At 37.9% G+C, this 21707-nt stretch overlaps 1 protein-coding gene across 4 annotated transcripts in view; it reads right to left on the minus strand.

Annotated features, from left to right (window-relative positions):
- Positions 1-21707, minus strand: part of LSM14A (LSM14A mRNA processing body assembly factor) — a 55961-nt gene that overhangs the window by 18522 nt on the left and 15732 nt on the right. For all 4 annotated transcript variants that reach the window (XM_059382762.1, XM_059382765.1, XM_059382764.1 and 1 more), the window contains exons 2-3: positions 11582-11745; positions 7505-7634 (exon numbers count right to left, since the gene is read on the minus strand). In XM_059382762.1, the coding sequence (XP_059238745.1) occupies positions 7505-7634; positions 11582-11745 (294 nt within the window). The remainder of the gene's footprint in view (positions 1-7504; positions 7635-11581; positions 11746-21707) is intronic.

Here is a 21707-nt window from a genome sequence, read left to right on the forward strand (position 1 = left end):
GGAAGCAGGCTCCCCGCTGAGCAGAGAGCCCGATGCGGGACTCGATCCCAGGACCCTGAGATCATGTCCCGAGCCGAAGGCAGCGGCTCAACCCACTGAGCCACCCAGGCGCCCCGACCCATCTGCTCTTAAACATTTGAAGATCATGATCAGATTCTAGCAATCTTCTGATTTCCCAGTTAAGCAACTCCAGTTCCTTCAAACCACGACTTACCTTCCTACTGTCTTTAACACTGCCCCCTCCGATTTATTAATCCTAGTTGTTCATACCCTTCTAAAACAGGGCATCAGAACCTAGCATAGAATTTCAGATAATGAGAATCACTAGGACTCCCCTGAAGGTGGAATCCAGTCAGGATACAGCCCTGGCCAGCTCAGGAGTGGCCTAATGTAACTTCCCACCTCGCCAGGAATGTGGGGACTAATGCTTAAAATGATTGTGGGAAGTTAAATCCATCCCATTATCCCTAGTATTTCTGGGCAATGATTAAGACATAAGCCACTCTGAAGATGTGTAGTCTTATCTGCATGCTGCTTTGTTTCCTCACCTCCTCCAACCTCCCACTGCTTGCCCTCTGGTTAACAAACTCTTCTATATATCTTTATGTATCTTTATTTCCTCCATCTCTTCTCTGAGTTCCTGGTTGTTATCATATCCATGTTCCTTACTCTAATTTGCCTCCTGGTTTATCTCACATTGTTTTTTTGTTTTGTTTTTTAAAGATTATTTATTTGAGACAGAGAATGAGCAGAGAGGGGAGACGGAGAGGAAGTGGGAAAGAGAATCTTAAGCAGACTCCATGCTAAGCGTGGTTGGGCTTGATCTCATGAACCTGAGATCACGACCTGAGCCAAAACCAGAAAGTCAGACAATTAACTGACTGGGTCACTCAGGCACCCCTCAAGTTGTTTTTTATATATGGTGTAAGGCTTGGGCCAAGGTTATTTTTTTCCAAATACATACTGGTTAAGGAGATTTTCCCCTCTCCATTGAACTGCACTAACATCTCTATTTTAAATTACTATTTAAGTAGGTCTATTTTTGTACTCTCTATTCTTTATTCCTGGTGTATCTGTCTATCCTTGTATCATTAAGTCACTGTTCTGATTCCTCTTAACTTTACAGTAAACCTTGAAACCACATACAAACTTCAAACTTTATTTTAAAAGTAGGTTCCACACCCTGCATGGAGCCCAGCACAGGGCTTGAACTCATGACCCTGAAAGTAAGACCTAAGCTAAGATCAAATAGTGGACCATTAACTCTCTGAGCCATCCCGATGCCCCCTTTCTTCAAGACTGTTTTGGCTATTTTAGGTTTTGTATTTCCATATAAATATTAGAATCAGTATGTCAATTTTCTTTCTTTTTTCTCTTTCTTTCTGAGAGAGAGCACGAGTGGGGGGGCTGCAGAGGGAGAGAGAATCCCAAGCAGGCTCCATGTCTAGTGCAGAGCCCAACATGGGGCTCGATCTCATGACCCTGAGATCATGTCCCGAGCTGAAAATCTGTGGAGTCAGATGCCCAACCGACTGAGCCACCCAGGCACCCCTATCAATTTCTATTTTAGAAAGTCTACTTGGATTGTGTTCGCTCTATAAATCAATTTTGGGAAAAATATTACCTTAAAAATAATACTGAATTTTCCAACTCATGAGCGTGGATTAAGTCTCCATTTACTTAGAACTTTAATTTCTCTCATCAATATTCTGTGGTTTTCATTACAGAGCAGTTTTCTCAACTTCAGTACTACTCACATTTTGTGAGGAGTTGTCCTATGCATTGTAAGATGTTAGGAAGCATCCCTGGCCTCTACCCTCTACATACTAGTAGTATTCCCCCAGTGGTGACAACCAAAAATGTCTTCATATGTTACCAAATGTCCCCTCCAGCAAGAAGGTAAAATTAACCCTCCTCCACTAAGAACCACTGTTGTAGATGTTTTCAAATATCTTCCGTTGTATTATTTCCTGGGTATTTGATTTTACTGTGCTAACTGCAAGCTGTGATGCATTTTGCATTTCATTTCTCAACAATCTGTTCTAGATCACATGTCAATAAACTTCAACTACAAGTGACCAGACGATAAATATTTAGGGTCTTCAGGCCATATGGCCTCCGTTATAACTACTTATACTCCGCCTGTGTAGTATAAAAGCAGCCATAAACAACATATAATAAATGGGTGTGCCTGTAGTCCAATAAAACTTTATAAAAACAGGAGGCTGACTGGATACAGACCAGTTTGGCAACCCATCTGTTCTAGAATAAAAAATATAGTTCATTTTGTATTCTCTTACCATGCTAAATTCACTTATTCATTCTAATGGTCTGAATATTCTTTTGCATTTTCTACATACACAATCATGTCACCTTCAAAGAGAGACATTTTTAGTTCTTGCTTTTCAATCTCTGTATCTTTTTACCTTGTCTGTATGTATGTAAACTTTTCATTTCATTGACCAAATTTAGGAAATTCCCTCCCATTCCTCAGTTGTTGATAAATTAGGTGCTGAATTTTATCAAATGCCTATTCTTTATCTCTTGGGATTATAGTTTTTCTCCTTTACTCTGTTCATATGGTCAATTACTAATGATTTTCAAATGTTAAAACGTTGTTCCATTTCTGAGATAACTTTGTCATTATGTACTATTCTTTTTATGAATTGCTGGCTGGCTTTCACTGCTAATACTGTGTTAAGGGTTTTTAAATACATGTCCACAGTATGGGCTGTAATTTTCTTTTCTCCTAATGATCTCATTAAGATTTTGGTATCTTAGTTAGCTGCTGGGATACAGTTTATATTTTTTTAAATTTTTATCTTTAATATTTTTAAGATTTTATTTGTCAGAGAGAGAGAGAGAGACAGAGAGCGAGCACAGGCAGACAGAGTGGCAGAGGGAGAAGCAGGCTCCATACAGAACAAGGAGCCCGATGTGGGACTCGATTCCAGGACGCTGGGATCATGACCTGAGCTGAAGGCAGTCGCTTAATGAACTGAGTCACCCAGGCGTCCCTATCTTTAATTTTTATTTAAAAAGATTTTTATTTTTTTATTTTTATTTAAAAAGATTTTTTTAAAAAAAGATTTTATTTATTTATTTGACAGAGAGAAAGTTCACAAATAGGGAGAGGCAGGCAGAGAGAGGAGGAAGCAGGCTCCCCACTGAGCAGAGAGCCCAATGCAGGGCTTGATCCCAGGACCCTGGGATCATGACCTTAGCCGAAGGCAGAGGCCTAACCCACTGATCCACCCAGGTGCCCCCAGACTGATTTTTGACAGAGAGAGATATAGCAGGAGAGGGAACACAAGCAGGAGTGGGAGAGGGAGAAGGAGGCTTCCTGCTGACTAGGGAGGCCTGAATAGACAGAAAAATGGGTACATTTCATCCAGGGAGCCCGATGAAATGTACCCATTTGCCTGTCTATTTAGCCAATAGTACTCTGTCTTGTCCACAGGGTATTATGAGACGTAGCATGCCATGGCTGTTTTACTGTTTCCTTTATTGTGAGGTCACTAGTTTTTCCTAAGGTTCCATAAATCAAAGTCAATAAAGACCTAATCTTTGCACTTAAGAATTATTTTAGCATCAGCTTTAAAAAAATAATGTTTTAATCCTGTCTGGTGTATCATTCTTTTCAATGTATGAGAGTATCTATTTCTTCACTATCTTGCAAAAACAATATATATATATACATACATACACACACACACTCAGACTTTTGGGCTTTTGCCAAACTGACAATTCCTCAGAAATGGTGCCTCAGTACAGATTTACTTTGTATATCTCTTATAAGCAAAACTTAAGCATTTTTCCACATTTGGGAACCATCTGTATTCCTTTATTTCTGAAAAAGGCAAAGTTAGTTAGTTCCTAATAACTGCCTCTTTTTCTGTTGGGCTGTAGGTCCCTACAGATGTTACGATATTAATCCTTCATTATATAAATTGCTAAAAACTTATAAAAAAGACTGTAACATATAAAAATTAAAGTGGAAAAAATTTTTCCCAAATAGCAAGTGTTTCCCTGACTTAAACTTCCTTTTTAAGTCAGAATGATGTACTGTATTCTTACAATAAAGTAAGCTAGAGAAAAGGAAATGTTATTAAGGAAATCATTTGGGGGTGTGTGGCTGAGTTAATCGTCTAAGTCTTGGTTTTGGCTCAGGTCATGACCTCAGGGCCATGAGATTGAGGCCAGTGTCTGCTCAAGATTCTTCCGCCCTTTCCCTTCCCCTGCTCACACATGCTCTCTCTCTCTCTCAAATATCTTAAAAAAAAAAAAAAATCACATGGTAGAAAAAGACATTTATTAATGTATTTATTGGGAAAAACCCATGTGAAGGTTGACCTGTGCAGTTCGGATACATTTTTGCTCAAGGGTCAACTGCACTAGCGATCGAAAACAAGAGGCTTAGACTAAAATCTGGCTTAATCTGTGCTAACGCAAACCATATCTGAGTTAACTCCTTTTCTAAAAATCACCTACCACCCTAATCAATGCAAGAATTTTCCTCCTTCTCCTCATTTTATCAACTTTTAAATATTATATATAGCTCTTCAGTCATTCCACAAATTATCCTACCAATATGGAAATCAACAAACAAAAAATAATCATCTACTGCAAAAATTACTCAACTGATATAGAAAATACAAATAAAACCCTCTACCTTTGTGATACCCAAAGAAGAGTAAACTAGCAACTCGCAATAATATTAAAATTAGATAAAGCATTTATAAGAAATAGATATTGATTAGAAAAGCAGGCTCTGAGGAATGGTAGAAACATTATTTACTATGTAACACTATGTGCTAGACCCTATTCAAATGCTTTACACATATTAAGTCATGCAAACTTCACAGTAATGTACGAGGTAGGTGCAGGAATAATCTCACTCAATTTACTGAAAGGAATCTCAAAAGGATAATTTAAAACTGCCCCTTATTTGAATCCTCAGAATAGGATTCTAACAGTTATAGCTAGCAGGATAAATCTGGATTTACCTCCTTCATATATCATCACATTAGGAGACACTTAATTAGGTAATTGTGGCAATTCCAAACTTTATGACTTGATGATTAAAATGGTGACCATGAGAGGTCTCCATTATAAAGGCACAATGTTGTCCCCTCTGTAATTAATTAACTGTGGGATGATACTTTAAGGCCATTTTAATATTCTGTCCAACACTGTTCACCCAATGATTTTAGCAACCACTGATAATCCTTACTAATTAATACTCTGGATGTTACAAAAATGGTGATTTTCTATATCTACCATTCCTTCTCTTTATTAGCTGGGATTTTTCTGTTAAAAAAGAGCATTGTTTGGGCACCTGTCAGAAAAACATGTGCTCTTGATACTGGGGTCCTGAGTTTGAGTCTCACGCTGGATGCAGAGATTACTTAGATAAATAAACATATAAAAAAAGAAAAAGAGCACTGTTTCCCCTTCTTTTTTCAAGGGGCCCATGTTCCTTCTAGTGGGGAATGGTATTTAGAAACCAAAGAACTGGGTCTATACATATTCTTTGCTACAGGGTATCATTGCTTCTAGGTCCTTTCTATGAACAGAGTCAGGAAATAACTAGTTTTTAAAAAACAAGTTCACATTCATGCTTCCAATTTACATTCAACATCACAGGGTTGTTCCTTACCCCTGTGTTTCTTTCTCTCTTCTCCATGGAAAAAACAGCATTTCCCAGCAACATCACTATATTATTTGCCCTATTCTATATACATACAAAACAGTTTCAAAATTAACACCAATACCACTACTAATTATAAGCCCTAAGTCAAGGGTTTTTTACAGTTCTATTTGTTCTTATACCCCTATTAAGAGTGTAAAAGTTGGGGCGCCTGGGTGGCTCAGTGGGTTAAGCCTCTGCCTTCGGCTCAGGTCATGATCTCAGGGTCCTGGGATCAAGCCCCGCATCGGGCTCTCTGCTCAGCAGGGAGCCTGCTTCCTCCTCTCTCTCTGCCTGCCTCTCTGCCTACATGTAATCTGTCTGTCAAATAAATAAACAAAATCTTAAAAAAAAAAAAAAAAAAAAAGAGTGTAAAAGTTATTTTAATTCCTCTTTTTTTCTGTGTGGTTATACTATCAATTTGATATAAACTTGGCACCAGTTATTTCTGTTTGTATCCATTCAATTTTAGGATTTATTTTTTTCCCATCCTTTTTGATTTTATGAGTAAGGAAAACATTTAGATACTTGAAAAGTCACAACCACATAAAAATAAGTATATTTATAAAAGGAATTAATTTGGGGTGCCTGGGTGGCTCAGTTGGTTAAACAACTGCCTTCAGCTCAGGTCATGATTCTGGAGTCCCAGGATCGAGTCTTGCACTGGGCTCCAGGCTCAGTGGGGAGTCTGCTTCTCCCTCTAACCCTCTCCCCTCTCATACTCTCTCTCTTTCTCAAATAAATAAATAAAATCTTAAAAAAAAAAAAAAAGAATTAATTTTAACAAAATTTGTTGAAACCGGATTTGTGATGCAGAGAAACAAGGTAAACTGATAAATTGTTATTTCAATTGAATTAAAAAAGATAAAGGGCTAGAATTTGAGATTTTTTTTTTTTTTTTTTTTTAAAGATTTTATTTATTTATTTGACAGAGAGAAATCACAAGTAGATGGAGAGGCAGGCAGAGAGAGAGAGAGGGAAGCAGGCTCCCCGCTGAGCAGAGAGCCCGATGCGGGACTCGATCCCAGGACCCTGAGATCATGACCTGAGCCGAAGGCAGCGGCTTAACCCACTGAGCCACCCAGGCGCCCCTAGAATTTGAGATTTTAAAACGTACTCTTCAGTGTGAAAATTTCAGTAAAGGTATACTGCAGAGTTAAAATGCATAGCTATGGAAACAACACAACACCGAGCTGATCTGATTATATCTAGCTTTCTCCTTATAGTGTTAATGTTTCTAAAACACTGTTAAATGAAGCATCATGCCCCCAAACATGTTATATGTGATTATCTTTTCACATTCTACCTAATATAAATATCCCTCAATGGCATTATTATTCTTTAATATTAGCATTATCTCCAATGCTCTTTTTGAAAACCCATCCTATTGGGGAAAAACGCTTATTTTAGGATTTTTTTTAGATTATTTTATTTTTTTAAGTAATCTCTACACCCAATGTGGGGTTTGAACTCATGACCCAGAGATTAAGAGTTATATGCTCTCCCAACTGAGTCAGCCATGTACCCCAGAAAATAAATGCTTATTTTAAATGGATAAATCTTATGTAAATTTAAAATAAAACTCAATGATATTTGGCAACTGAAGAGATCTAGATTTTTAAAAAAATGTGACTAAAGAAAAATGTGACTATTCTGAGAGAAGATTTTGTAGAACTACCCTTTACTGAAGACATTGAATAAAGCCTTTAAATTAATGTTACACAAAAGGAACACCAAACATGTCTGTAAATTTATGGTAAAGAAGGTAAATTTTAAAAAAGGAAGAGAAAAGAAAAAGAAAAAAGCATAACATACCAACACCGACAGCACCAAACTGCTGCCCGACTAATGAACTTGGACTGAACTGACTGTATGTTGACATCCTGCCAAAAGGTCCATAGGAACCCACTGACTGGAATGAAGAAGTAGATGAGCCTAGTGAAGACTGAAGAAAGATCATGGGTTATTTTTCCAGGCTCTACACAACATTTATATAATGAAAAAATTAGAATATTTGCATTTTTAAAGAAAACCTTAAATTATAACTACTAGATACAAAAGCAATTATAATAACCTACAACATACATTTACTATCAAAACAGTTTAACAATCTCCTGATTTCAATATTTGTATATACATGCCAATTATACTTGATGTGACTTATAAATGCATTTTTCTACAGTTAAGTAGAGTGAAGACCTTTACAGCAGGCTTAGGAAAGATTACTTGCAAAGATTACTTACAAAGAAAAGTTACTTGAATAAATAAAGTAACTTTGTTTGAAGAAAAAATATGGGGAAAAATTACATTTGGTTATGCTGAGTTTTAGGTCTGGTGCTGACAAAAACAAGGTATCTCACTTGTGATTTCAATCATCTGAGGTGTGCTATTAAATTTACAGGAAAGAGATGCAAAAACAAACTACCCCACATAAGACCATTTACATTTTTATTTTTCATCTATTTATTTTTTTAACTAGGCTCCATGTTCAGCATGAACTCATAACCTGAAATCAAGGCCTGAGCCGAGATCAAGAGTCAGATGCTAAACCAACTGAGCCCCAAGACATTTGCATCTTTAAATATATGTATCATTAAATTAAAGAACATTTTATAGGGGCACCTGGGTGGCTCAGTGGTAAAGCGTCTGCCTTTGGCTCAGGCCCTGATCCTAGGGTCCTGGGACTGAGCTTTGCATCAGGCTCCCTGCTCAGCGGGAAGCCTGCTTCTCCCTCTCCCACTCCCTCTGCTTGTGTTCCCTCTCTTGCTGTGTCTCTCTCTGTCAAATAAATAAAATTTAAGAAGTCTTCAAAAAAAGAACACTTTAGGGGCACCTGGGTGGCTCAGTGGTTAAGCCTCTGCCTTCAGCTCAGGTCATGATCTCAGGGTCCTGGGATGGAACCCTGCATCAGGCTCTCTGCTCAGCAGGGAGCCTGCTTACCCCACTGTCTCTCTGCCTGCCTCTCTGCCTACTTGTGATCTCTGTCTGTCAAATAAATAAAAAATCTTTAAAAAAATAAAAAAAGAACATTTTACAAAAATTTTAACTTACTAAACCTAAAATTATAGAACATAAAAATGCATACTATATATTCATTTATCTTAATATAAAATATCTCATAATACAAATATGAAGTGTACTACTGACCAAGGATATAAGCTCACTGATGGTAGGACCCTGTGTGTACATGGCAGGTGTTCAATAAATACTACTGGTTGTATGAATCAAAAGGTCGAAAGTCAAAATTTATGGTGACTAGAAGTTATTCAACACCAGTCTGACTTATGTTTTCTTGGTTCTTCTGATTCCATAAAGCTGATAACTTAAATAACAATTTCCCAGGAGAATTATCAGAAAAGACATTCAGCTAACACTACTCCTTGGTATTGGCTATCTCTATTAAAATGTGTTTCTTCTCCCTCCCTTTAAGAAAATTCACATTTTCTCAGGACTCTTCAGACTTACTTCCTTAAAAGTTAAGTCTTAACATGGAATGAGGGGAAAGAAGAGGAGAGAATTTCTCCAGTTTATGTTCTAAGAATAAATTTAATTATTTCTTACTAAAAACCTTATATTCAAGAAAGTTATTAAATAAATGTTAAAAGGCACTTTCCTTTTTTCCCCATTTTTAAAAAAGATTTTATTTTTAGGGCATTTGGGTGGCTCAGCTGGTTAAGCGTTGGTCTTCAGCTCAGGTCATAATCCTAGAGTCCTACGATCGAGTCCCGTAGAGGGCTCCCTGCTCAGGAGGGAGTCTGCTTCTCCCTCTCCCACTGCCTCTACTCCCCACTTGTGCTCATGTTTTCTTAAATAAATAAAATCTTAAAAAAAAAATTATTTTAAAGTAATTTCTATACCCAACATGGGCTCAAACCTGTAACTCTGAGATCAATAGTTGCACACCCCACTAATTGAGCCAGTCAGGCACCCCTCTTTTTTTTTCCATTTTAATTTTATATACCCCTATTTATTTCTTTAGAAGAGTTCATTAGGTATTTAATTTTTTTTTTTTAATTCATTAGGTATTTTAACATTGGAAGACAAATCTTTTTTTTTTTTAAATGATTAAAAAAAAAAAGATTTTATTTATTTATTTGACAGAGAGAGATCACAAGTAGGCAGAGAGGCAGGCAGAGAGAGAGAGAGGAGGAAGCAGGCTCCCCACTGAGCAGAGAGCCCAATGCGGGACTCGATCCCAGGACCCTGAGATCATGACCTGAGCCGAAGGCAGCGGCTTAACCCACTGAGCCACCCAGGCGCCCTGGAAGACAAATCTTATGCAAGATAATATATACTCTAAGAATCTGTTTTGTGGAAAACTAAGATTTTATCACAGCATAAAATAGGGAAAGTTACTTTTAAAAAATCTGAAAGTATTACATTACTTTAAAGAAAAAAAAAATCAGTAAGCGTATTTTGGTGCAAATAACCAAAGACTGACAAGAAAATGGGTTGAGAAGAAAACAGATCCTAGAAGAAAATCATGGGGGCCATATGTTTTTAATCAGCCATGCCCTAAAATGCATACACTCCTATGTCAATCTGCTTCCTGTGTTGTTGTAACTAAAATTCAGGCAGTTTCTATATATTTCCAATTATCATGTAAACAAGCACTGTAATGAATACCCTCCTTGATTCATAATTTATAATCTTTTAGGAATCATGTATTTGTTTTTAATAAAATATAAATTTTTAATTTCTTTTACTAAGAATACTTAGGGTCTTTTTTCTTTTTTTAATTTCTTTTTAAAGATTTTATTTATTTGATAGAGAATACAATTAGGCAGAGAGGCAGGCAGAGAGAGAGGGGGAAGCAGGCTCCCTGCTTAGCAGAGAGCTCGATGTAGGGCTCGATCCCAGGATGCTGGGATCATGACCTGAGCCGAAGGCAGAGGCTTTAACCCACGGAGTTACCCAGGCACCCCTGGGTCTTCTTTTTTCATACCTTATTATAAATATATTTTTTAAAGATTTTATTTATTTGTCAGAGAGAGAGCACAGGAAGGGATCAGCAGGCAGAACAGGCAGAGAGAGAAGCAGGCTTCCTGCTGAGCAAGGAGCCCGAAGTGGGACTGGATCCCAGGACGCTGGGATCATGACCTAAGCCAAAGGCAGATGCTTAACAGACTGAGCCACCCAGGGGTCCCTTTTTATACCTTATTTAGAGAACAGAGCAACATACCTGTGTATGTTAAAATCCTTTTATGTTTGTGTTATCTTATTATACAACGTTGCATGCATATTATATGTTGTGTGTGTATGAATATGATACCAATATGATTTATTCCTTTTTTTCACTGAACCTAATAATCTTACCTAACAATGGCCATTACCACCCTGGTTTGTAGTATGAACCAAATATGGATAATAGTGTAAGTGACATGGATCCTATATTCCATAGCCAGACTTTCTGGCTGTGTCCAAATTATGGCTCTACCTTAATTTACTCGCTTGTAAAAATGAGAATTATATAGCTATATTATAATTATAGTATCAAGCTCAGAGAGTATTGTAAGGATCAACTTATTCTATCTGCAGTAGTTAGAATAGTGCTGGTCATTCAGTTAGACCTCAATAAATGTAAGCTATTTTAATTTGCTAAAATTAGAAAATATTTTATGGTAAAATAAAACAACAAACCTCTGCTATTTCTTACTTTACTGAGTCCCAACTTATGATCTAAAGAAAAAAACCTAGATGAAGACATTATCCGGGTATTTCAGGTATCTAGGTAACCAGGAAATGATAAGCAAACGAACATTCAACTGAGGGAGAGAAAGAAAGAAAAAAAAACACCCTACCCCAAACCCAAAATCCAAGAGAGAGAAAAGCCAAGACTAGCTACATACTTCAAGTTTTCTTGCACTCCACAACAAATTTACTATCAGTTACCTGAACGATAGCTGGGTCCTGAGGCAAAGAACACTGTGGTTTTGGTGGCTCACAAACAGTGAGGTCTTTAATATCACTCCCACGGAATATGATGTATTCAAAGACTTCATCTCGAGGTGGTATGGGACGATCTGTTGGTCTGTCTTCTGTACCAAAGGACCGAACTGTTGAGAAAACAGAGGATTAGAGATGTATGTTTACTCATCATATTCAGGTGGTGATTCTTAGAAATGCACTCTTCCAAATACCAATAAACAGCAGTTCTTAAATGTCATCTGTAAGAAAATATTCAAATATTCATTAATCTGTAGCTAAAGAAATTTTTTTTAAAAAAAGAGGAAAATAGAGGGTTTCTGCCTAGAGCTAAATACACTCAATTTAAAAGACAATCTGTATTATGAGGTCATGTTCTTCCTATATTTTAATTTATTTATATCTTTGGTGGTTGTGGTGAGAGGAGGTGTTATAAATGTCCTCTTTCATTGTGCCTTATTTTTAGTATAATTCAGCAAAATAAAAAATTGGCAAACCTATGTGAAATTTCTTGTTGGGGGGTGGAATGGCCAAATGAATATTTCCCCATCCACAAAATACCAAAGTTTGGGAAACTAAGCTTTTGGGTTAAGAGAAGACAATGAAGGGAACATCTATCTCAGTGAGTAGTAGGTCCTCTAGAAGCTGAGCCATGCAGCTGTCAGGTATTCAACCCAGGGGACAGCTTGAAATGCCCTAGTTACCTAAAATATCTATCTCATAATTAAATCTGATTATTTCAACACTTAAGATAGCATTACTCAAAGTTAAACCGCAGACCACCTACACCAGGATAAGCTGGCTAAAAAGGTTTCTGGGATCCTATTCAAATCCACTGAATCAGACTTTCTGAGAAGAGGGTCCAGATACCTGGATTTTAAACCAATTCTTCACAAGTTTCTTATGAACATTAAAGTTTCAGGCTCACTGTCTTAGATTTCTGAAAATGTCTGCATCCATACAGAAGTTTCAAATAAGAAAGTTTGAAAGATCATGTATTATCCATTTAAGAGTGTCCCAGAGGGAGTAAACCCCTTAAGAATGTGTAATGTTTTGAATGTACGTTTTTTCCCACACTTGATTTGGGGTTAGATTAAATATATGTTATCATTTCATTTTAAATAATGCCTCCCTCCTTTATGCTACAAAGTCCATTACTTATGATACTTTATCTTTTGCTTGATGCCACTGTTCTGGGAGTTCTTTAATCTGATAAAGCAAAGGGTAAGTCTCTATAGCTTATAGTGCACTAAATCTTTTTTCTGGAAATACAGTGAAACCTTTTGATCAAATTTAGGTCCTCATGTCAGGAAATTTCTGTTGTATCTTTAATATATTTTCTCTTATTCTCTTGTCTAAATCTGCATAACATTGTCTTCAGCCATTTTATTGCTGTACTTTTTCTTTACATTTTACTTGCTTTTCCTCAAAATTGTTCCCTATAATGACTTGGTTTTTCTGCTTTAACTGTTGTACTGATATAGTTACTCTGTTGTTATATTTGTCTTGTCTGTTCTCTTTCCTTAGTTCTGTATGCTACCTTTTCTTTTCAATGTCATTTTGATCATAAGATTTTTATTTTTCTCAAGAAGGTAGAGAGTTCTTTTTGAAATTTTCTTCCATTTCCTGTGATAAATATTAATCTTGAATGGTTTTTTCGTCTGTATAGTGAATACATGGGTATAGTTTGAATGGTTTAAAAAACTTTTTTTTAAAGATTTTATTTATTTATTTGACAGAGAGAAATCACAAGTAGATGGAGAGGCAGGCAGAGAGAGAGAGGGGGAAGCAGGCTCCCCACTGAGCAGAGAGCCCGTGGGACTCGATCCCAGGACCCCGAGATCATGACCTGAGCCGAAGGCAGCGGCTTAACCCACTAAGCCACCCAGGCGCCCCTGAATGGTTTTTTTAGGCCTTGGAAAACCTAATGGAGCTTGTCGGTGGTTTTTGTACAGCAAGGACTTAGATGTGGTATCAAATAAAAGATAAAAGATGATGTGGGTAGGGTAAATCAGTAAGTGGTGTTATTTGGAACCTGTTTTGGACAGTTTACCATTTGCCTTTTATCCCAAAGTTGTTATAACCTGCTGTGATACAACACTTCAAGAGAAAATGCAGTTATAAAAATGGTTCAGAATTAAACTTTTAACTCATTCAAAAAAAAGAAAGATGAATACATCCGCAACAATGTGGATGGAACTAGAGGGTATTATGCTAAGTGAAGTGAGTCAATCAGAGAAAGAAAATTATATGATTTTACTCATGTGGAATTTAAGAAACAAAACAGAAAAACATAGGGGAAGGGAGGGAAAAATAAAGTAAGATGACATCAGAAAGGGAGACAAACCATAAGAGAGACTCTTACCATAAAAGACTCTTCTTAACTCTAGGGAACAAACAGGGCTGCTGGAGGGGAGGTGGCTGGAGGGATGGCGTAACTGGGTGATGGGCATTTAAGAAGGGCACTTAACATAATGAACACTGGCGTTATATGCACTGATGAATCACTAAACTCTGTCTATGAAACTAATAATAAACTATATGTTAATTAGCTGAATTTAAATAAATAAGAGATAAAGAATTCATTTAAACACACAAATATGTATGACAATTTACTATGGTCTTAGAACAGAATGTAAGCTTAATAGTTCTGAAAAAAGCTACTAAATTACATACTGACAAAAGTCAGGATGGTTTACCACATAGTATTTTATTATTATTTTTTAAGATTTTATTTATTTATTTGACAGAGATCACAACTAGGCAGAGAAGCAGGCAGAGAGAAAGGAAGGGAAGCAGGCTCCCCACTGAGAACAGAGCCTGATGTGGGGCTTGATCCCAGGACCCCGGGAGACGCTTTAACCCACTGAGCCACCCAGGTGCCCCACCACATAGTATTCTAACAAATACTGGAAGATGAAGATGAGTGGAAATAGAGGAAAACACTAAGGGAAATACATAAATTGAAAATCTCATCTGTTATAGCAGAGAATCACTTGATAAAATTTTTTGGGAAGTTGGTAAATTAGTATGTATAGGCTTTAAATTTGGTTATTTGAGGACCTAAAGGTAACCAACATTAGAGTTTAAAACTAAGGACATAGAGGCCTCCGGGTGGCTCAGTGGGTTAAGCCTTTGCCTTCAGCTCAGGTCATGATTCCAGGGTCCTGGGATCGAGTCCCACATCAGGCTCTCTGCTCAGCAGGGAGCCTGCTTCCCCGCTCTCTGCCTGCCTCTCTGCTACTTGTGATCTCTGTCTGTCAAATAAATAAATAAAATCTTAAAACAAAACAAAATTAAGGACATATTTTCCAAAATGTGGTGTGAAGAAAACTTGTATCATACAATAAAAGGATAATGAAAAAGTATGAAAACAGAGACCATGGAGAATGAACTATACACACCAAGAGTAGGAGAACCATACTCTAAAAATAATACTAGTTTGATCACATTTAATATTTCCAATAGATAAGTCTTATACCATTATAAAGAAAAAATTAACAGAGATCAGAAAGGCACACATGGCTGAAGATAATACAAATGACCTGGGCTTGAGAGTGCAAAGAAAGGCATGATAAGCACAGAAAAGGTAGAAAATCACTACTATTGTTCAGCTACAACACATTTCAACACATGAATTAGTTTATATGCAAATGTTAAGTGAAGGAATTATCAATATAGTGAGAAATCACACTGGTTCATCCCCAATTTCTTTTGTTATTTAATTTTTGCACTTGGAGGTAACAGAAGCTAAACACAGCAAACCACGGAAAACTAGTATATGATTCCCACTCACACCAAGTTTTCCCTTGGCTCGACTGGCTACATAATTAGTCTTAAAAGTACTTGTTGCATGGTTCTCCCTGATCTTGATGCACTCTTTCCTTGTTTCCAGCAAAAAGCCTCAAGTCTTATATCTTCTTCAATTTTTCTTTGAAGCTGACTTTATTAGGCATAACTCACTACCAGGATTTTTGTTAATGCTATCATTTTAATTAAAAATTGTGGTAAGAGGGTGCCTGGGTGGCTCAGTGGGTTAGGCCGCTTCCTTTGGCTCGGGTCATGATCTCAGGGTCCTGGGATCGAGTCCCGCATCAGGCTCTCTGCTCAGCAGGGAGCCTGCTTCCTCCTCTCTCTCTCTCTCTGCCTGCCTCTTTGCCTACTTGTGTTCTCTCTCTGTCAAATAAATAAATAAAATCTTTAAAAAAAAATATTGTGGTAAGAACATGTAAGATTAACCCTCCTGAATTTCTTTTAAGCAGTATAGTACAGTATTTGTATAGCAAAATGTGTAGAAATCTAGAACTTTATCATCTTGCTTAACTGAGACTTTAAACGCGCAGAACTATGACTGTTCATTTTCCCTACCCCTAGGCTCTGGAAACCACCATTCTATATTATTTGTCCTTCTGGAAGTTACCAGAAGTTTGGAAGTTACCAGGCAAGTAACGGCGTAGAGGAACTTAAAGAAAGGGGTCAGTCTTAAAGAGACTCAAATTCACCAAAAGAATATGATTTATTGGATGCAATTTTTAAAAAAAAAATTTAGAATTCTACAACTCTGGTCTTTTTTCTTCCTTCAAAATAGATGTATTATTTGTCATATCAAAAAGTTAAGTAAAGGGGCGCCTGGGTGGCTCAGTGGGTTGGGCCTCTGCCTTCAGCTCAGATCATGATCTCAGGGTCCTGGGATTGAGCCCCACATCGGGCTCTCTGCTCAGCGGGGAGCCCGCTTCCCCGCCCTCTTCTGCCTGCCTCTCTGCCTGCTTGTGATCTCTCTCTGTCAAATAAATAAATAAAATCTTAAAAAAAAAAAAAAAAAGAGTTGAGTAAATATAGGGGTGCCTGGCTGGCTCAGTTGGTAGAGCATGTAACTCCGGGTCACAGTTGTGAGTTTAAGCCCCACTTAAAAAAAAGAAATTTAGGGACGCCTGGGTGGCTCAGTTGGTTAAGCGGCTGCCTTCGGCTCGGGTCATGATCCCAGCGTCCTAGGATCGAGTCCCATATCGGGCTCCTTGCTCGGCAGGGAACCTGCTTCTCCCTCTGCCTCTGCCTGCCATTCTGTCTGCCTGTGTTCGCTCTCTCTCCCCCTCTCTCTCTCTGATAAAAAAAAAAAAGAAAAAAAAAAAAAGAAATTTAAGGGGCGCCTGGGTAGCTCAGTCAGTTAAGCATCTGCCTTTGGCTCAGGTCATGATCTCAGGGCTTGACTGAGCCCACACCAGGCTCCCTGTTCAGCGGGGAGCCTGCTTTTCCCTCTGCTCTTCTCATGCTTGCTTGCTCTCTCAAATAAATCATTAAAATCTTTAAAAAAACATTAGGTGAATATACACAGTAACACTAAACATGTTATATGAGGCAGATTACAAAATTGTAATTTTCAAAAGATTACAACTACCTGAAATAAAAACACAAAGGTGACTGACATGAAAGATGGCAAAGTAAGAAAATCCAGGAATCAGTCCCAATACCGAAACATTACTGACTTGGCACATGAAGTCTGAATAAACCATTTTAGAACTATGGAGTCTAATGACACTCTTGTAGCATCCATGGGAGTAGTTGATGAAGTAAGGCTGTTAACTTGTGGTTAATTTTGGCATTTTGCATACTGGTAACTGTTACCATTCATTAACTCCCATCTCCACAAAAGGCGGCCATAGGGATGGTGGCTCATGATCCTGGTGCAGCTTTGCTAGTGCTAGGTGGACAACAAGCAGCATATCTCAGAAAAATCACAATTGTGTGATCTGAACTATCTGGCAATTCACAGAGGGACCACTGTTTCAATGCTCAAGAGCCAAAGAATTTCCTCAGTAGTGTCCTGAAAGTTTTTAAAAGCAACTGATTATCCTTTCCCTGCTCAACAACAGCAAAATATACATTATTCTCAATTGCACATGGAACATTCATCAGGGTAGACCACATGTTAGGCCGAACTCAACTCTCAATAAATTGAAAAAAATAGAAATTTTACGAAGTATCTTCTTTGACCACAATGGAGTAAAGCCAGAAATGAATAATAAAAGGAAACTCGACCTGGAAATTAAATACCATACTCTTAAGCAACCGGTGAGTCCAAGAAGAAATCACTAGGGAAATTAAGAAAAATTGAGACCAAAAAACAAACAAACAAACAAACAAACAACACCCCACACATAATGTGCCAAAATTATGAGATGTAAAGAATGCCATACTTGAGAGAAATTTATAGCTGTAATCACATTAAAAACAAACAAACAAACAAAAACTCAGGGAGCTGGATGGCTCAGTTGGCTGAGCATCTTTTTTTTTTTTTTTTTTAAAGATTTTATTTATTTATTTGACACAGAGGTCACAAGTAGGCAGGCAGGCAGGCAGAGAGAGAGAGGGAAGCAGGCTCCCCGCTGTGCAGAGAGCCCAATGTGGGGCTCAATCCCAGGACCCTGAGATCATGACCTGAGCCCAAGGCAGAGGCTTAACCCACTGAACCACCCAGGCGCCCTGAGCATCTGACTCTTGATTTCAATTTAGATCATCATCTCGGAGGATAGGATTGAGCCCCACATCAGTCTCTTCGCTCAGAGGGGTTGGAGATGGAACTGATAATTGATTGTGCCACTCATATGATGAAGCCTCTGTAAAAATCCCTATACTATGGGATTTAGAGAGCTGCTGGGTTGGTGAACAGGTAGAGGTACTGGGAGGATGACTTGGCTGGAGAAGACAGGATCACTGCACTCCTTCCCACATATCTTGCCCTATGTATCTCGTCTACCTGGATTGTTTCTCAGTTGTATCCTCTTATAATACACTGGTAATCTATCTAATAGATAAGCTGTTTTCCCAAGTTCTGTGAGCCATTCTGGCAAATGATCAAACCCAGGAGGTGGTTCTGGGAAGCCTCAATTTATAGCCAGTTGGTGAGAAGTACAGTTGATAACTTGCAACTTGAGACTGGTGTGTGAAGTAGGCTAGGGTGGGTTGTCTCTTGGGACTGAGCCTTTAACCTCTGAGATCTGACACTAAACTCAGGTAGATAGTGTCAGAACTGAATTAAATTGAAGGATACCCAGGTGGTATCTAGGGAGCTGGGAGAACTGGTTGATATGATTGACTGAACATGTGGGGGCCAGAACTACTGAGTAAACTGGTGAGTAGAGGAAAAAGCACTCTTTCAAAAAAGATTTATTTATCTATTTGTTTGAGAGAGAGACAGAGACAGAGACAGAGACAGAGAGACAGACAGTGCATGCACATGTACACCAGGGGGAGGGAGAGGAAGAGGGAAAGAATCCCAAGCTGACTCCGTGCTTTAAGCGCAGAGCCCAATATGGGCTTGATTCTGCGATCCTGAGATCACGGTCCAAGCAGAAAACAAACGTCTGACACTCAACCGACTAAGCCATCAGGCATCTCACACAATTTTTCTTTTAGCAGGACAATAATCTAAATATAAGCCAAAACTGTGTAACTATTAATAGAACACAGAAGTAAATCTTTATGACCTCGATTTGACAATGGATTCTTAGGTTTAACACTGAAAACATGAGGAACAACAACAAAAACATAAACTGGACTTCATAAAAATAAAAACATTCTGTGCATCAAAGAACAATACTGAGAATGGTAAAACACAAGCTATGGTATGTGAGAAATATTTGCAAGTCACATACAAGGGCTTTATATCTAGAATATATAAAAACTCTTAACAACTCAACGACAGGGATACCAGGATGGCTCAGTTGATTAAGCATCTGGCTTTGGCTCAGGTCATGATCCCAGGGTTCCATCAAGCTCCTTCCTCAGCAGGGAGCCTGCTTCTCCCTCTGCCTGCCACTCCCTGGCTTGTGCTCTCTCTCTCTCTGACAAATAATTAAATAAAATCTTTTTAGAAAAAAGACTTTTTTTCTAAAAAAAAAAAAAATCTTTTTTCTAAAAAGATTTTGTTTACTTATTCGACACTGAGAGAGAGATCACACGTAGGCAGAACAGCAGGCAGAGAGAGAGGGGGAAGTAGGCTCCCTGCTGAGCAGAGAGAGCCTGATGCAGGGCTTGTTCCCAGGACCTGGAGATCATGACCTGAAGCTGAAGGCAGAGGCTTAACCCACTGAGCCACCCAGGCGCCCCTAAATAAATAAAAGCCCCCCAACAATTGAACAACAAAAAGACAAAGCACCCAATTAAAAAAGGGCAAAAACTTGAAGAGACACTTTTCACAAAAAGATAGACAAGTAGTCCAAAAGCTTGTGAAAAGAGGCTTAATATCTTTGGTCATTATGTTAATACAAATCAAAACTATAAGAAGGGCTTTAATAATAAAAAAAAATAGACTTCTACCTCTGAAATCAGTAATATATTAATGCTAATTAAATTTTAATTAAAAATGTATAAAAATAAAACAAAATAACTACATTGGCAAGGATATACAGAAATAGAAATCTCTGATATTGCAAGTAGAAATATAAAATGGTATGGCTGCTGTGAACAGCAGCTTGGTGGTTCCTCAAAAACTTGAACACAGAATTACCATATATATTACTCAGTAATTTCACTCACATGTATAAGAACCTATACTTGTCCATGAGTGTTTAAAGCAGTATTTATTCATAAGAGCCAAAAGGTTGGGAAATAACCCAATGCCCATCAACAGATGGACAGATAAACAGATAGTGCTTTTTATATAGATACACATGCACACACAGAATATTAACCAGCCATAAAAAGGAATGAAATGCTGAGACATGTTACAACTAGAAACTCCAAAGCATTATGCTAAGCGAAAGCCAGGTCACATACTGCATGATCTCTTTTACATATATCCAGAAAGGGAAAAGCCACAGAGACAGAAAGCAGATAAATGGTTCCTGGAAGAAAAGGGAAATGGGGAAGGATTACTTAATGGGTAGGGATATTCTTCTAAGGTGATGAAAAAATTCTGAAACCGAAGCAAGGTAGTTGTTGCACAACACTGTGACTAAACTAAAAGCCACTGAATCATATTACTTTAAATGGTTAACTGTGTTATACGAATTTCACCTCAATAATCCTCCCCTTCCCACACACAAATACAGCCTCAAAGAGAACACACAAAACAATAATAATAGCTGGGTTAGATGTTGGAACTAGGAGTGGCTGTCCTCTCTAAATTTCATCATGGTGCTATGCTGTTTCAGGTAGGTATCCTAGTTTATTTATTTATTTATTTTTTAAAAGATTTTATTTATTTATTTATTTGTTTGTTTGGACAGAGACACAGTGAGAGAGGGAACACAGGTAGGCGGAGTGGGAGAGGGAGAAGCAGGCTTCCTGCCAAGCAGGGAGCCTGAAGTGGGGCTCGATCCCAGGACCCTGGGATCATGACCTGAGCTGAAGGCAGACGCTTAACCACTGAGCCACCCAGGTGCCCTCCTAGTTTTTTTAACCCCCAACCAGAAAAGCCCAAGTTGTGGGCCAATGTTTAATAAAAGGGCATGGGAAATAGGGAAAAAATTTTCTCTGTTAGTCTGAAAGAACATAATCAATTCCCTATTTCTGACTACAAATGATTTATTGAGATATGCAACCCATGATTATCTTTTTTAAAATAATTTTTAAAGGTTATTATTTATTTATTTGACACAGAGAAATACAGTGAGAGAGGGAACACAAGCAGGGGGAGTGGGAGAGGGAGAAGCAGACTCCTTGCATAGCAGGAAGCCTGATACAGGGTTCAATCCCAGAACTCTGGCATCGTGACATCAGCCAAAGGCAGATGCTTAACAACTGAGCTACCCAGGCAACCCCATGGTTGTCTTTTTAAAAAATACGTAAAAAGGGTAAAAGTTCTGGAAAAATCATTTATCTAAAAAAACCTATTTCTAATAGATCAAGTTCAAATATCAACTAATGTCAAACTTATTTACCAGTATATTAATACCTAAATATACATACTACATGGATAGAGGGAAGAGCTGTAAAGACCAATTACCCAACACAGTATCTCCATTACAAAATACCAAACCTTTGTAAGTTTAAATATGACAAACATATACATAGTTAAGTACAAACAGTATGCACAAAGTGACATCATTAGTATTTTCCAAAAGATTTCACTTTTGGACACAAACTAAAAATT

The sequence above is a fragment of the Mustela nigripes genome, chromosome 17, assembly GCF_022355385.1.
Source record: "Mustela nigripes isolate SB6536 chromosome 17, MUSNIG.SB6536, whole genome shotgun sequence".
Classification (NCBI taxonomy): domain Eukaryota; kingdom Metazoa; phylum Chordata; class Mammalia; order Carnivora; family Mustelidae; genus Mustela; species Mustela nigripes.